At 43.5% G+C, this 15721-nt stretch overlaps 1 protein-coding gene across 3 annotated transcripts in view; it reads left to right on the forward strand.

The window, feature by feature from the left end:
* Nucleotides 1-15721, forward strand: part of ZC3H12C (zinc finger CCCH-type containing 12C) — an 84841-nt gene that overhangs the window by 55949 nt on the left and 13171 nt on the right. For all 3 annotated transcript variants that reach the window (XM_033950461.1, XM_033950460.1, XM_033950462.1), the window contains one exon: nucleotides 10293-10527. In XM_033950461.1, coding sequence (XP_033806352.1) covers nucleotides 10293-10527 — 235 coding nt within the window. The remainder of the gene's footprint in view (nucleotides 1-10292; nucleotides 10528-15721) is intronic.

Raw genomic sequence — 15721 nt, forward strand, 5'->3', positions numbered from 1 at the left:
GGGACACAGACCGTGCAAGTCTATCCAATACCGGCTTTAGTTTTTTAATTTACATCCTTCGTTTTCTAATTAGAGATCCTCTATTTTTATCTCATGCTTTTTTTAATTTTATCACTGTTTTCCTCTCCACTACTTCCCTCAGGAGGGCATTCCAGGCATCTTCACCCTTTCTGTGAAGAAGAATTTCCTAATGTTGCTCCTGTCTTCCTCCCTGTAACCTCAAATTATGCCCTCTAGTTTTACTATTTTTTCTTCTCTGGAAAAGATTTGGTTCTATATTAATACCTTTCAAGTATTTAAATGTCTGTTTCATATCTTCCCTTGTCCCTCATCTCCTCCAAAGTATACATATTTAGGTCTTCCAGTCTCTTATCATACTTCTTTTTGTTCAAACCCCTTACCATTTTTGTCGCCTTTCTCTGGACCACGTCAAGTCTTTTTATATCCTTCACCAGATGTGGCCTCCAAAACTGAACAAAGTACTCCAAGTGTAGCCTCACCAATGATTAATACATGGGCATCAACACCTCCCTTCTTCTGCTGGTTACTCTTTTTATACAGACTAGCATCCTTATGGCTACAGCCACTGCCGTATCACCCTGTAGATGCCTTTAGATCCTTGGACACAATCGCCCCAAGGTCCCTCTCTCTATCTGTGCTTATCAGCTTCTCGCCTCCCCCAAATGCATCACTCCTCACTTCGCATTCAATTTTAGTTGCTAGATGCTAAACTATTCTTCTAACTTTTGCAGATCCTTTTTCATGTTTTCCACTCTGTTACAAATTTTGGTATCATCCGCAAAAAGGCTAACCTTACCTTCTAACCCTTCAGCAATGTCCCTCACAAACATATTGAACAGAATCGGTGTCGGCTCTGATTCTTGAGGCACTCCACTACTCACCTGTCTCTCCTCTGAGTGAATTCTATTTACCACTATCCTCTGGTGTCTGTCTGTCAACCAGTTTCTAATCCAGTTCACCACTTTGGGCCCTAACTTCAGTCCAAGGAGTTTATTTAAGAGCCTCCTATGAGGAACCATGTCAAAGGCTTTGCTGAAATCTAAGTAAATTACATCTAGCTCACGTCCTTGATCCAATTTTCTGGTCACCCAGTAAATTAATTTAATCAGATTCGTTTGGCATGATTTACCTTTAGTAAGTCCATGTTGCCTCGGATCTTGTAATCCATTAGATTCTAATAACTGAAGTGAGGCTTACTGGCCTGTAGTTTCCTGCTTCATTTTATCAACCACTTTTGTGAAAAGGGAACATCTCCCGTCTCTAAAGATTTATTGAGCAAATCTTTAAGAGGACCTGCCAGAACTTCTCGGAGCTCCCTCAATATCCTGGGATGGATCCTGTCCGGTCCCATAGCTTTGTCCACCTTCAATTTTTCAAGTTGTTTATAAACACTTTCTTCCTGAATAGCGTTGTAGCCACTCAAATCTCAGGTATAACTTTGCTGACCAATTGCGGTCCTTCTCCATGTTTTTCTTTTGTGAACACTGAATAGAAGTACCGTATTTTTCACCTGCCATAATACACACCCTAGATTTAGAAGAGGCCTGACCATAATATACACCCTAGATTTAGAAGAGGAAAACAAGAAAAAAGCCATTCTGAACCAATTTCTCCCTGCCAGGCTGTGTACCCTGTCCCCCCCCCTCTAATGGTAGACCAACACAGGGCAGGGACAGAGCAAAGAGCAGGCAGGCTCTGTGCCCAGGGAGGATGATTTAAGATACCCCCCAGTATCTTAAATCATCCTCCATACCCCCATGTGCCCCCTAGTACCTTAAATCATCCCCCACATAACCCCAGTACCTTTTTTTAATCATCCCCCCATACCTTTAATCATCCCCTCACTTGTACCTTTAATCATAGCCCCCCCTTTGTACCTTTTTTATCATGCCTACCCCCCTCCCCCCTTTGTACCGGTACCTTTTCTATTTTTTTAAACCTGTACCTTTTTGTTTTTTTCCTTCCCTCCCTCGGCTCTGTATTATTTCCCGGAAGCAGGCACACGAGTCAGGAATTTGGCGGTCAGGGCCAAGCTTTATACGTTCTTGCATGGCCCCGCGCATTTTCTGAATGGCTGTCAGTAATTCTCGCGAGTCCCATGAGAACTGCCGCCAGCCATTCAGAAAGCTGTGCGGGCCCAAGCGGGATCGTGTAAAACTTGGCCCTGACCTCCATGCTCCTGACTTGTGCGCCTGCTTCCGGGAAATAATACAGAGCTGTTGAGGGAGCGATATACGCTAGACCACCAGGCTTGGAAAATGGTATGGCAGCAGCGGGAGGGGGTGGTTGTTTTGTAATTGTACAGATCAGATGGTCTTTCTTCATCCACCTCATTAATTCCTAGGCATACCTGACTCTTAGGCATGTCAAGGCTACAGATCCATGACTATATCAGTGAATCATCTTATATCAGCTTTTATGGAGGGAGTATTGCAAGGCTGACATGTGGACGTCTGTTTAGAAATTCACATCTCATTGTTAAGACTAACTGATGCAAAAGTAGTTTTGGTCAGCCTGTTCTACATGGTCTTTTTGAGGGGTGGAAAACAACTTTCTTTAACTTTATCTTTATTCCTATACCGCTACTAATGACTGGGGAGTCAGTTCAGAGCAGTTTTCAAAGACATCTGTAATGTTTTTTAAATACAGATTCTGCCTCTCTCCTCCCAGGCCCATTTATATATTCAGGTTGCCTTAAAAATGTGATAAGAGGTGGTTCTTTACAAAGCCATTTCTATTGCTTATTTTTGACTAATTGTTTTTTAGGGTTTGTTTTGTTTTTTGTTGGACAGCAATACAACTAGAACATTCCAGCTTTGTGGCTGATCGTCCTGCTGTTGCTTAGAGAAAGCTAAATTGCTTACCTGTAACAGATGTTCTCCAGAGAAAGTAGAATAATCAGCCACAAGTTTTATCCTTGCCTCCCCATTTGGAGTTGACGTAATGACTGAGGAGACCTATACTTCAAGGCCCATATGTATCCTAAAAAAAGCCACTTAAGCTTTTCTAGGCAACTGTGGAAATGCTCTGCTAAGTATCACACTCTTGTGTGGAAGTAATTATCTTGCTGTCCCCAGGCAGGTATACTGATTCATTTTCTTTTACTTAAAGCAATTTTTCTAGGGAATTGATCTGAATTTCTATTGCAATTTTTCTTTGGGAAGTGCCACAGTGTCTATATATAACCCAAGTTGTTAGGCAGTTGGAAAAACTTGATTATCCTAGGACAAGCAGGCAGCATATTCTCACATGTGGGTGACATCATCCACGGAGCCTGGTATGGCCAACGTTAAAAGTTTATTTTTAAGAAACTTTGTGACTGCCCGCACCGTGCATGCATGAGTGCCTTTCTGCTTCCTGCCCAATGTAGGCTCGCAGTTCCTCGGTTCTTTGTTTTCTGCAGAACGAAGAAGTGCTTTTTTCTGGACTTTGTCCAGTCAATGTTGCTTTCAACCTTTTTGACTGTTGTTTTTTCCTTACTTTACTCATTTTCTTTTCTTATATAAAAAAAATAAAATTTATTTTTCCTCATTTGGGCCTTTCAGCCTTCTTGTTATTTTTTGGCGGGTTTTCTCTTCTATTTTTTCATTGAGTTTAATTTTGCTGCTGCAATTTTTCCATCCATGTTGAAACCGTTGACAGGCTTTTAAAAATGTTGTCAATGCCAGCAGCCTATTTCAATCACTGACCCACATAGCTGGTGTTTGCAGTGTTAGGCCCTGAGCATCGTATTGACACCTGCATGCGCTGTTCTACCTTACGAAAGCGCTCACTAAAACCCCGTCACATTCAGCAAGAGAAGCTCTTCAGCTCGGCCATGAACACTGGAAAACACTCTGAGCCTGCGATACCAGCATCGGCGAAGCCATCCTCTTCCCAACAAGCATCACAAGCCTCGAGCACAGGTGTCAAAGTCGGTCCTCGAGGGCCAGAATCCAGTCGGGTTTTCAGGATTTCCCCAATGAATCTGCATGAGATCTACTTGCATGCACTGCTTTCAATGCATATTCATTGGGGAAATCCAGAAAACCCGACTGGATTCCGGCCCTCGAGGAGGGACTTTGACACCCCTGCTCTAGAGCATCAAGTCCCTTGATGCAGGCTAAAAGACGATGCTATCGCTTTCTATCTCTTCAGGTTGTCTCCTTCAGGGCATTCATCCTCCTTGAGGTCACCAACCCCTCGACATCCTGCCGCACCTATGGTACTGGCTATTGAGCCAAGGGTACTGGTGCAGCTCTTCAGAGAGCAACTCAATGAGTTTTTCAGGAGGGAGATAGGTGACATGTTTAGTTACATGCATCACTGGTACTAATATCGACTCCCTCAGTACCGGCCCAGCCTAAGCATAGCACCTCAAGGCCACAGTGTACCGATTCCAGATCTCCATTGAGACAGTCTAACTCTCATTGATCTGCCCGTAGACGACGCTCTCCATTGAGGCATCGATCCTCAACATCACAACGATGCTCCCCATCAAAACATCATCTTCAGATTGGTATCGAGGAACATTGTCTCATCATTCTCATTGTTCTCCTATACATTCTTCTTCTTACAGAGAGTCACCTGGGATTCCTGCAGTTGATTCTTATCTCTCACGTCACCATACTAACTCTGAGTGTGAGCCCACTTTGTCTGCCCCTAAGTCATATGGCATACCTTCAGATCCATCTCCTCCTCTGAGAGGATGATTTCCTCCTGAAGGACTTTCTTTTACTAAATACATTAGACAGTTGATCAAGGCCCTCCCTGTCAAATTAGAGGCTGACACTGAGCCCAGGGCAGAGCTCTTTGATGCCTTAGATTATGACGAACCTCCTAAAGAACTTCTCAAGTTACCTCTGCATAATCTTCTTAAGGAAGCCCTCTTTCAAAACTGGGAGACTCCTCTTTCTGTTACTGTAGCCCCAGAAAAATTGATTCACTCTACAGAATAATTTCTTGCCCTGGATTTGACGTACCACACTACAACACCAATTGTTGCTTATGGAGTCAACCCTTAAAAAATCCTCCAGTACCAGGGTTTACGCTTATGCACCACCAGGAAGTGAGGGTCACTGCCACTAGGCGCTTGGTGAATACTCTTGGGGAAGAACCCAGGCCGAATGGCAAAACTTTGTACTGGTCACCGTCTCTACCAGAACTCTATGTTGGCTAATAGAGTAATTAATTACAACTTCTACATGTCATCTTATTTTAAACATCTTGTAAAGAAATTGGTTGACTTCGAGCAGTATATTCCTCCAGAACATCTTGAGGATTTTCAGCAGACCACACAGTCTTCCTTAAATCAGGAAATATATGGCATGGACGGCATTCGATGCTTTTGAAATGATATCCAGAGCATCGGCCATGTCTGTTGCTATGAGGTGTCGTGCTTGGCTACGAGTCTCTGACATGGATATTAATCTTCAGGACTGTTTAGCCAACATTCCATGCCTGGGGGAAGAACTCTTTGGTGATAGAATAGAGGATGCTGCTCAAAAGCTGACTCATCATGAGCAAAATTGGAACTCTTTGAATAGATCAAAGTCTGAGTCAACAATCTAAGTCTGCTCCAAAATTAGCTTCTTATTCTTATAAAAGATGATACCCTGCAACATCCTCATCTTCCAAACCACCACCACAGAAGAGACAAAAACAACAGCAACCTCAAGACCCAGACTTTGGTTCCTCAAAAGCCAGCTCAGTCTTCTTGATGTGCTTCTAGAGAGCAGTCTCTTCCCCAACCTATTGGAAGTTGACTACAATTATATCATCGATGTTGGGCTCTCATCATGACGGCCTCTTGGGTTCTCAAGGTCATCACAGAGAGTTACTCCATTTCATAACAATACCTCCAAATCACCCTCCAAGAGAGTCCTCTTTCGCATCACAACAGATGTCCCTTCTTCAGGAAATCAAAGCCTTGCTTCAGCGAAATGCCATAGAAGTAGTTCCTCCTTAGAAAAACCAGGTGTTCTAGTCCAGGTATTTTCTAATTCCAAACAATTCTCAACCTCCAAGACTTAAACAAATATCTAGTCAAAGAAAAGTTTTGCATGTTATCTTTGGGCACTCTATACCCTCTTCTTGAATAAAATGAATGGCTATGCTCTCTAGATTTCAAAGAGGCCTACACATATCTCCATATACCCTGCTCACAGGAAGTTTATGCGCTTTTGTGTTGCTCATCAACACTTCCAGTACAAAGTTCTGCCATTCGGCCTGGGTTCTTCCCCAAGAGTATTCACCAAGCGCCTAATGGTCATGGCAGCAACCCTGTGCGTTCACAAGTTTCAAGTGTTTCCATATCTAGACGATTGGCTAATAAATGCTGCCTTGCCTCAAGATGTGCTTTCCACAATAATGATTCGAGTCAACTTTCCAATGTTTCAACTTCAACTATCCCCAAAATTTCAGTTCATGGGAGCCCTTCTCAACACTGTTCAACTACAGGCTTTTCTACTTCGACAAAGGCAGGACACTTTGCTTCAGCTTTGCAAGCAAGTTTCTCTTCTACAAACCATTTCAGCCAGGCAGATGATGCAGCTTTTGGGACACATGACATACACAGCCACGTTACCCCCTTTGGAAGGCTCCATCTCAGAACTGCTCAGTGGACCCTAGCATCTCAATGGTCTCAGGTTCTTGATCCTTTCTCTCAAAGGATTACAATCACTTTGCCTCTTCGTTGATCGTTTCAGTGGTGGATGAATCCAACCAATCTTTCCAGAGGTATACTATTTCACATCCCTACACATCAAAAAGTGCTCACCACAAATGTGTCCATGTATGTGTGGGGAGCCCACCCAGACAGTCTTCACACACAAGGTTGCTGGTCTGCTCAAGAGAACCTATTAGAGCTCAGAGCTATTCAAAATGCTCTAAGAAACTTTCAGAGCAGTTTTTCCAATCAAGTCCTCCTAGTTCACACAGACAATCATGTAGCGATGTATTACATCAACAAACAAGGAGGAACCGGCTCTCTCCTTCTCTGTCAAGAAGCCGAGTACATTTGGAACTGGGTGATTGCTTGAAACATATTTCTCAAGGCCATATATGTGCAAGAGTCTAGCAGACACATTCAGCAGATTTTTTCAACCGCATGAGTGGACCCTCAACTCCAAAGTATTATACAACATTTTCTTACTATGGATTACTCCTCAGATCTGTTCACCTCAATACTGTTCCAGACAGTATTCTCTTCACCGTCTAGAAGCAGATGCTTTTCTTCTGGATTGGACAGACATGTTCCTATACACATTTCCACCAATCCCTCTCATTCTCAAGATGTTAGTCAAACTCAAGTGAGAGTCAGCTACCATGATCCTGATAGCTCCTCGCTGGCCCAGACAACCTTGATACTCCCTTTTACTTCAGCTGAGTGCCAAGGATCCCATTCCCTTTCAGATCTTTCCATCTTTGCTCACATCAAGGGTCATTTTTTTTTTTTTTTTTTTCATCCCAATATGAAATCGCTACACCTCACAGCTTGGTACCTCTCAGCCTGACTTTAGAAGATCCTGATTTGTCTGATGCAGTACAAGCCATTATAGCTGCTTCTAGAAATCCCCCTACTCAACAATGCTATCAACAGAAGTGGACACGTTTCAATACATGATGTACTCTCCATCACCAAGATGATCCATCTTTGTCTCTATCATCGGTATTGGATTATCTTCTCCATCTTTCCAATTCTGGCCTAAAAACTACTTCACCTCAGTGCTATTAATTCTTTCCACATTCTTGTCAACAATAAATCTCTGGCCTCTCATCCTCTTGTTTCCAGGTTTTGAAGGGACTTTTCAATTCCAAACCTCCAATCAAGCTGCCTCCAAGTTATCTGGAAGCTTAATATAGTCCTAGCCACTGTGAAACCACCATTTGAACCTATGGCTTGGACCCGTGCTCTTTAACATCTTTATAACAATCTGGACATAGGTACAACAAGCGAGGTGATTAAATTTGCAGATGATACGAAGTTATTCAGAGTAGTGAAGATGCAGGGGGATTGCGAAAATCTGCAACGTGACATAATCAGGCTCAAGGAATGGGCATCGACATGGCAGATGAGGTTCAACATGGATAAGTGTAAAGTGATGCATGTCGGTAACAAAAATCTCATGCACGAATACAAGAAGTCCGGGGCGGTACTTGGAGAGGGACTTGGGAGTTCTGATCGACAAGTTGAAGCCGTTCACGCAATGTGCAGCAGCAGCAAAAAGGGCAAACAGAATGCTAGGAATGATAAAGAAGGGGATCACAAACAGATCAGAGAAGGTTATCATGCTGCTGTACCAGGCCATGGTGCATCCTTACCTGGAGTACTGCATCCAGTACTGGTCACCGTACATAAAGAAGGACATGGTACTACTCGAAATGGTCCAGAGAAGAACGACTAAGATGGTTAAGGGGTTGGAGGAGCTGCCATACAGCGAAAGATTAGAGAAACTGGGCCTCTTCTTCCTCAAACAGAGGAGATTGAGAGGGGACATAATCGAAACATTCAAGGTACTGAAGTAGATAAGGACAGGTAGTTCACCCTCTCCAAGGTAGGGAGAACGAGAGGGCACTCTCTAAAGTTGAAAGGGGATAGATTCTGTACAAACGTAAGGAAATTCTTCTTCACCCAGAGAGTGGTAGAAAGTTGGAACGCTTTTCCGGAGGCTGTTATAGGGGAAAACACCCTCCAGGGATCAAGACAAAGTTAGACAAGTTCCTGCTGAACAAGAACGTGTGCTGATAGGGCTAGTCTCGGTTAGGGTGCTGGTCTTTGACCAGAGGGCCGCCCTGTGAGCGGACTGCTTGGCATGAAGGACCACTGGTCTGACCCAGCAACGGCAATTTTTATGTACTCACCTCAAGTTTCTCACTTAGAAAGTGATCTTCTCGATTTCTCCCCCTTCTGCTCTTCGAGTGAGTGAACTCCAAGCATTGGTGTTGGACCCACCATTCACAGTATTCCATCATAAGGTGATTCTCCACACCCATCCTAAATTCCTCCCGAAAGTGGTCTTGGAATTTCATCTTCATTCCCTAATTGTTGCATTTTATTCAGTCTTTTGTAAACTGCATAGAACTGCAAGGTTATGCGGTCTATAAATCGATTTTTATGTTTGTTATGTTATCTTAATTAATCCATTGTGCTACCAGTTTTCTTCCCAAAGCCTCATGCTCATCCTGGAGAAACAGCTCTTCACATGGACTGTATACATGCCTTGGCTTACTACATACAACGAACAAAGCCACACAGGACTTTGCCTCAACTGTTCATCTCCTTTGACCCTAACAGATTGGGCAAGCCTGTAACCAAATGAATTATTTCCACATGGCTAGCAGCCTGTATTTCTTTCTGTTATACTCAAGCTGGGCTGCAGCACGAGGGTCATGTAACAGCACACAAAGTCCGAGCTATGGCAGCATCAGTAGCTTTCTTATGTTCCACTCCCATTGATGAAATTTGCAAAGCAGCTACTTGGTCCTCAATTCACACATTCACAACTCATTACTGTCTAGAATCCTATTTCAGATGAGATGGTCATTTTGGCCAAGCAGTATTACATAATTAATTTTCTTCTTATTGGCCAACTCTCCTTCCATCCCATTATGTTCAGCTAGGGAGTCCCACATGTGAGAATTTGCTGCCTGCTTTTCCTAGGATTAAAGCACAGTTACTTACTCTAACACGTGTTATCCAGGGACATCAGTCAGATATTCTCACATTCCTCCCACCTCTCCTAGTTGGCTTCTTAGCTTGCTTACAGAACTGAGGAACTGTGAGCCTATGTTGGGTGGGAAAGCACTCATGCAGGCAGTGGCAAAATTTCTTTTAACACTGTCCATACCGGGCTCTGTGGATGACATTACCCACATGTGAGAATATCTGCCTGCTGTCCCCGAATAATACTATAAGTTAACTGTGCTATGTGAACAAATAATAATTTTTGTGCCTGAAATTAATGAATTGTGCAATGAATTGTCTTTTAATTATGAAACGTCTGCAGTTTTCAGTGGATCCTAGTGATAATTTATGGGTAAAGGACAAATGACCATACTATTGTTGGAAGCCTATCTGCATGCATAATATCCATAAGTATCATATGAGTCTTCTAAACCTTTTAGATAAGGGCTTCATCGGAATATGCTTATTCTAGCATTTCACTCACAGTATGATGCTATGTAGTTTTTCTGAGTGAAGAAAATCAAATTTCCAGCAGCAGGTATGTAGAATTTGTTTTTCAAATATATATCATTGGCCTAATTTGAACTATTGCCTTTCTTCATATTAGATCAAGAAATCTTGCGTAAACTAGAGAAGGAGAAAATTTTGGTGTTTACTCCATCTCGTCGGGTTCAAGGACGGAGAGTTGTGTGCTATGATGACAGATTCATTGTGAAATTGGCCTTTGAATCAGATGGTATCATTGTTTCTAATGACAACTACAGAGACCTGGCAAATGAAAAACCTGAATGGAAGAAATTCATTGATGAACGGTTGCTGATGTATTCATTTGTCAATGACAAGTAAGTAATTGGTGTAAGCAATTTAGTGAAAAAAGGCTGAGGCAGTCTACTGTTGACCCATTTAGTAACATTGGCTAGCCTATCAAAGCACTAAGGTGGTAATTCTATAACAGCCCACCTAAATTAGGAAGGTAAAGAAGGCACCTATGTGTCTTAATAAAATATTAGCACAAATCCTGTAGAAATTGAGCATAGGTTAACGACACAGGCATTACACCTGTTCAAAAGTAGGTATAAATAGGTGTCACGATTTACGTGTGCATTTTATAAAAATGTGCATCATCCATGATCCACCCAGAATCTGTCTAAGAACAGGCCTACCTGGAATGCATGTCCAAAGCAAATGATCTTGCCCATTACATGTACATTATATGCAGGGAATTTTATAAGTGGCTTATGAGTATTTTGGTATATATGCTTGAAAATAACTATAAAATTACTCTTGCAGACTGTTCTGTCAGAAACATTAGCAGGTCTTGATATTTCATTCTTAAAATAGTAAGATTGCTCAGTGACGTAGCAAGGGAGGTTGGTTCCCAGCATCGCCGTGCCGGGCTCCCCCCACTCTTCCCTGCTGCTTCGGCACTCCTTCAACTCTTCCCTGCATCTTGATGTCACGAGCAGCATCTTTTACCCATTACTCGTGCCATCATCTGCTCCCTTCTGACATCACATCCTGATCCCATGACCAGGAAGTGATGTCAGAAGGGAGCCAACGTTGGCGCATTTAAAGAGATATGTGGATGGGTGGAGAGGTGCTAGTGTGCCTGCGAAGCTAGCACCTGGGGCAGACTACCCCACCCCCTCTTACTACACCACTGAGATTTTGAAAATGAATAAAGAAAAAAAAAAAAAAAAAAGAATTGCCTTAATTGCTGAAAAGGGAGATTTTTAAATTTTATCCACATTTCACTTCTGTTATAGCTATTTACATAGAACAATGTTCAAAATGTGCTCAGGAAGGAAAGCTAGGGTGACAGTATTATCTTAATTTGTTTTAGGGTCAGGGTCAAGTGATTTGATCATTAATAATGTATATAGATGGGTGGATGGTAAGTATGAAAATTATTTGGTCACAAGCTCACCTAGTATGAAATTGATAGATCTTTTACTTAGATATAATTTTAAGAACGAGCCAGCTGTCCATTATACTGTGTAGATAGGAAAGTGCTGAAAAGGAAGTTTTGAAAATCAAATTTAGGCTTTTAGGCAGAAAATTGAAATCCAGAACTTCTAGGGCAGCATTCTAAGAAATGTTCCCTGTCATATGCAGTATTGCAGGGATAGTCGAAGCTCTCCAGTCTCAATGTATAGATAGATGATGGTGCAAGATAGATAGATTTTGTTAGGACCTGGGCAACATTCTAGAGAGAAGGGAGTCTATTCCAAATAGAGGGGCTCCACCTTAACCAGGGTAGAACCAGGCTGTATGCTACCATTTAAAATTTCATCTCAAAGGGTGGGGATAGAAAGGAAGTGCAGTCAGTCACTTACCTTACTCTGAACCATATAAATGTATCTTCAACATTTTGCCAGTATCTTTTGAAGTTCAGATATTCTGCTTGAGAAATTATGATAACGGCTGAAGTAACCCAAATAAATTTAAATAAAGAATACAGATAAAAGATTACAAATTATCCCATAAACTGCCACACAGATTGTGAATGCAGCCAAAAACATACTTTATTTGTCTGTATTTAAATGCCTGAAGTCCAAAAACATAAAGTTGGAGAGTGAGAAGGTAGGGCACTTATTTAAAAATAAGATATAATGTAGAGGTCACTGAAATTCAAGCAGAAATGTGGAAGGCTAACAAGCCTACTACTACATTGAAAGATTTCAATTAACCCCAACACTAGAGAAGTATAATTTCTAGATGCTATAAATGACTGCTTCGTAGAGCACCTGGTCCTGAAGCTGACAAGAGGGGAAACTACTTTAGATCTAGTCCTCACTGAAACAGAGGACCTGGTGTGAGGAGTTACAGTGGTGAGGTTGCTTAGCAATAGTGATCATAATGCAATTAAATTTGACATAATCATGAGAAGGAGGACATAGAAACATGATGGCAGATAAAGGCCAAATGGCCCATCCAGTCTGCCTTGCCACATCATCCACTATCTCCTCCTCTCCCTAAGAGATCCCACATGTTTATTTATTTATTCAATTTTCTATACTGTACTCCTAGGAGAGCTCAGAACGGTTTACATGAGATTATTCAGGTACTCAAATATTTTTCCCTGTCTGTCCCGGTGGGCTCGCAATCTATCTATTGTACCTGGGGCAATGGGGTGATTAAGTGACTTTCCCAGGGTCACAAGGAGCAGCGTGGGTTTGAACCCACAACCCCCTGCTAAGGCTGTATCTTTAACCACTACGCCACACTGTCCCATGTGTTTTTGAATTCAGACACAATCTTTGTCGCCACCATCTCTGCCCAAATCACAGCACAGAAACTGTCTTAGCCTCTCTGACTAATTACCTCCTCCACTTATTCTCTCTGGGAAAAAGTGCCTTGATACTCCAGTTCAACCTGAGCAGTGCCTTCGACCTGGTTGACCATGACATTCTACTCAGATGCCTTGATTCCATCGGCATCTCCGGTCAGGTCCTAAACTGGTTCACAGGATTTCTAAAAAACCGCTCTTACCAAGTACACTTCAATGGGACCTTCTCCCAACCCTGGCACAATCCCAGCGGAGTTCCTCAGGGCTCTCCTCTTTCACCCTCTCTTTCAGTGTCTAAATGGCCTCGCTAGGTCATATGCTATCCAACCTAAAACTAAAATCATATATCTACGCAGACGACATCACTATTATCATTCCCATTACCTCGCTTTCCCAAGAGATTGAACAATTCACCTCATCCATCCTCACCAAGATAGAACAATGGGCCACTCAATTTAAATTAAAGCTGAACCCAGAAAAAACCAAAATTTTCCTGGCCAGTCCCAACAACAAGCTAACAAACACCTCCCTGAAACTTAACGGGTTAGACTACCCAATTAACCCCACAATCAAAATCCTTGGAGTCATCCTGGACCGCTGCCTTACTTTCGAAGTCCACACCAATGCTCAGATTAAAAAATGTTTTGCACCATCAAACACTACTTTGACTTCTTCTCCTTCCGATTACTGGTCCAATCACTAATCCTGAGCATTCTAGACTACTGTAATATCATCTACCTAGGTTCATTTAAAAAAACCATCAAACGCTTAAGACTCGTTCAGAATGCAGCCGTTCGACTCATCTATAATCTCAAAAAATCTGACCATATAAGCCCCTTCTACAAAAAACTGCATTGGCTGCCTATGGAAGCGAGGATTATCTTCAAATTTGCTTGCCTCTGCTTCAAAACCCTAACAGGCTCGTCTCCAATCTACCTATCAGATCACTTTGTCCGTCCTGGCCCCACCCGCACACGTAACGCCCACTTGTTTGCCTTCCTGTCCCTAAAGTGCTGCATCTACAAGAGATTCCTTGACAGATCCCTGGCGTTCCAGGCATGCAAATGGAACAAATGTCTATCCACTCTCATCTCTAATTCTCCCTCCTACCAAACTTTCAGGAAGTCAATCAAAATTTATCTCTTTGACAAATATCTCTGACTCCCGCCCTCCTTGTAACTCTACTTTTAACTATGCCTTGTACATCCCACCTTCCTGCACCTCCCACCTACCTGCTTCCTCCCTACCTGCACCTCCTACCTACCTGCACCCGACTTCCTAAGCCACGCCGATTGACTTGTTTATAACCTCTCTATCTCCTTCTTGCCTGCTCCCGACTTGCTAAGTTATATTGATTGATTGACTTATTTGTAAATTTCTCTGTAGATGTACAGTCTCTTGTCATGTAAACTGCTCTGAACTATTCTGGTACTGCGGAATACAAAAATAAAGTTGTTGTTATTATTATTATCCCAGGACAAGCAGGCAGCATATTCTTAACACATGGGTGACGTCACCGACGGAGCCCTCGGTACGGACCTTTTTAACTAGAAGTTTCTAGTTGGCCGCACCGCGCGTGCGCGAGTGCCTTCCCGCCCGACGGAGGAGTGCGTGGTCCCCAGTTTCTTCGTTTCCGCGGAGCGAAGAAGACGCGTGTGTTTTTTCAACGGCCGTTGAAACCACTTTTTGCCTTCCCGCTCGCGCTTTTTTTTTTTCCTTATTTTTTCTTTCTTTACCTTCGGGTTTATTTTTCTTTGATTTGCAAAAAAAAAAAAACAAAACTTTGCTTTTTTCACCTTTTTTCTTTCGTTTTTGCCCCGGCGGGGCCTGTTGCCAGTATACAGGCCTCGGGCTTCGATTTTGCGGAGGCTATCTTCCCCTTCATGCCCCCGCAGGTCGGTTTTAAGAAGTGCCAGCGGTGTGCACGCCCGATCTCCATAACTGACCCACACAATTGGTGTTTGCAGTGTCTGGGTCCGGAGCATCGGGCGGACTCCTGCACCCGCTGTGCCACTCTTCAAAAGAGAACCCTTAAAAACCGAAGAATTCAACAAACTCTTCTCTTCGGCACCGAGTCGGCGATGGACTCCTCAACTTCAACGGCGGTACCTCAAAAATCGGCACCGTCGACCTCGACACCGACCGACCCCACATCGGCGTCGCTGGCGCCAGGTAAGCCGGCTAAGAAGCCTTCCTCTTCCCTCGAGCGCCCTCCAGCTACGGTGGCGACACCATCCCTACCGGCATCGCACCGGTCCCGCAAACGCTCCGCCCCGATCTCGGTGAGTGCCTCGTCATCGGCCTCCTCATCGCCGGGGCGTGGAGCGGCATCCAAGGAACCGAAGAAAAAGAAAGCGGTTCCGATGCCACCCCTAGATGACCGTATCTCGGCCATCTTAAAGGCTCAACTCCAGGAGCAGTTAAAGAAACAACTTGAACACCTGTTGCCCACTATCCTGGCACCGCTCCTTCCGGTACCAGACCGGCCCGAGCCCCATACCGAGCCCCCGGTGTCCACCCCTTCGGTACCTGTGAACACCTCCATGCCGATCCTTTCGGCCCAACAACTCCATGGCGATCCGGTGGTTCATTCTCAGGCCACATTGGATCCTCCTCGGCACCAGGCGGTACGGCATTCTTCCCGGGACCGAGATCGACGCCGGTCGTCCTCTCCTGGTACCGTTTCGGTGCGCTCTGGAAAGTCTTTGTCCAAGACTCGCCATACCGCGCCCTCCACCCCGGTGTCT

The sequence above is a fragment of the Geotrypetes seraphini genome, chromosome 6 (assembly GCF_902459505.1).
Source record: "Geotrypetes seraphini chromosome 6, aGeoSer1.1, whole genome shotgun sequence".
Lineage (NCBI taxonomy): Eukaryota > Metazoa > Chordata > Amphibia > Gymnophiona > Dermophiidae > Geotrypetes > Geotrypetes seraphini.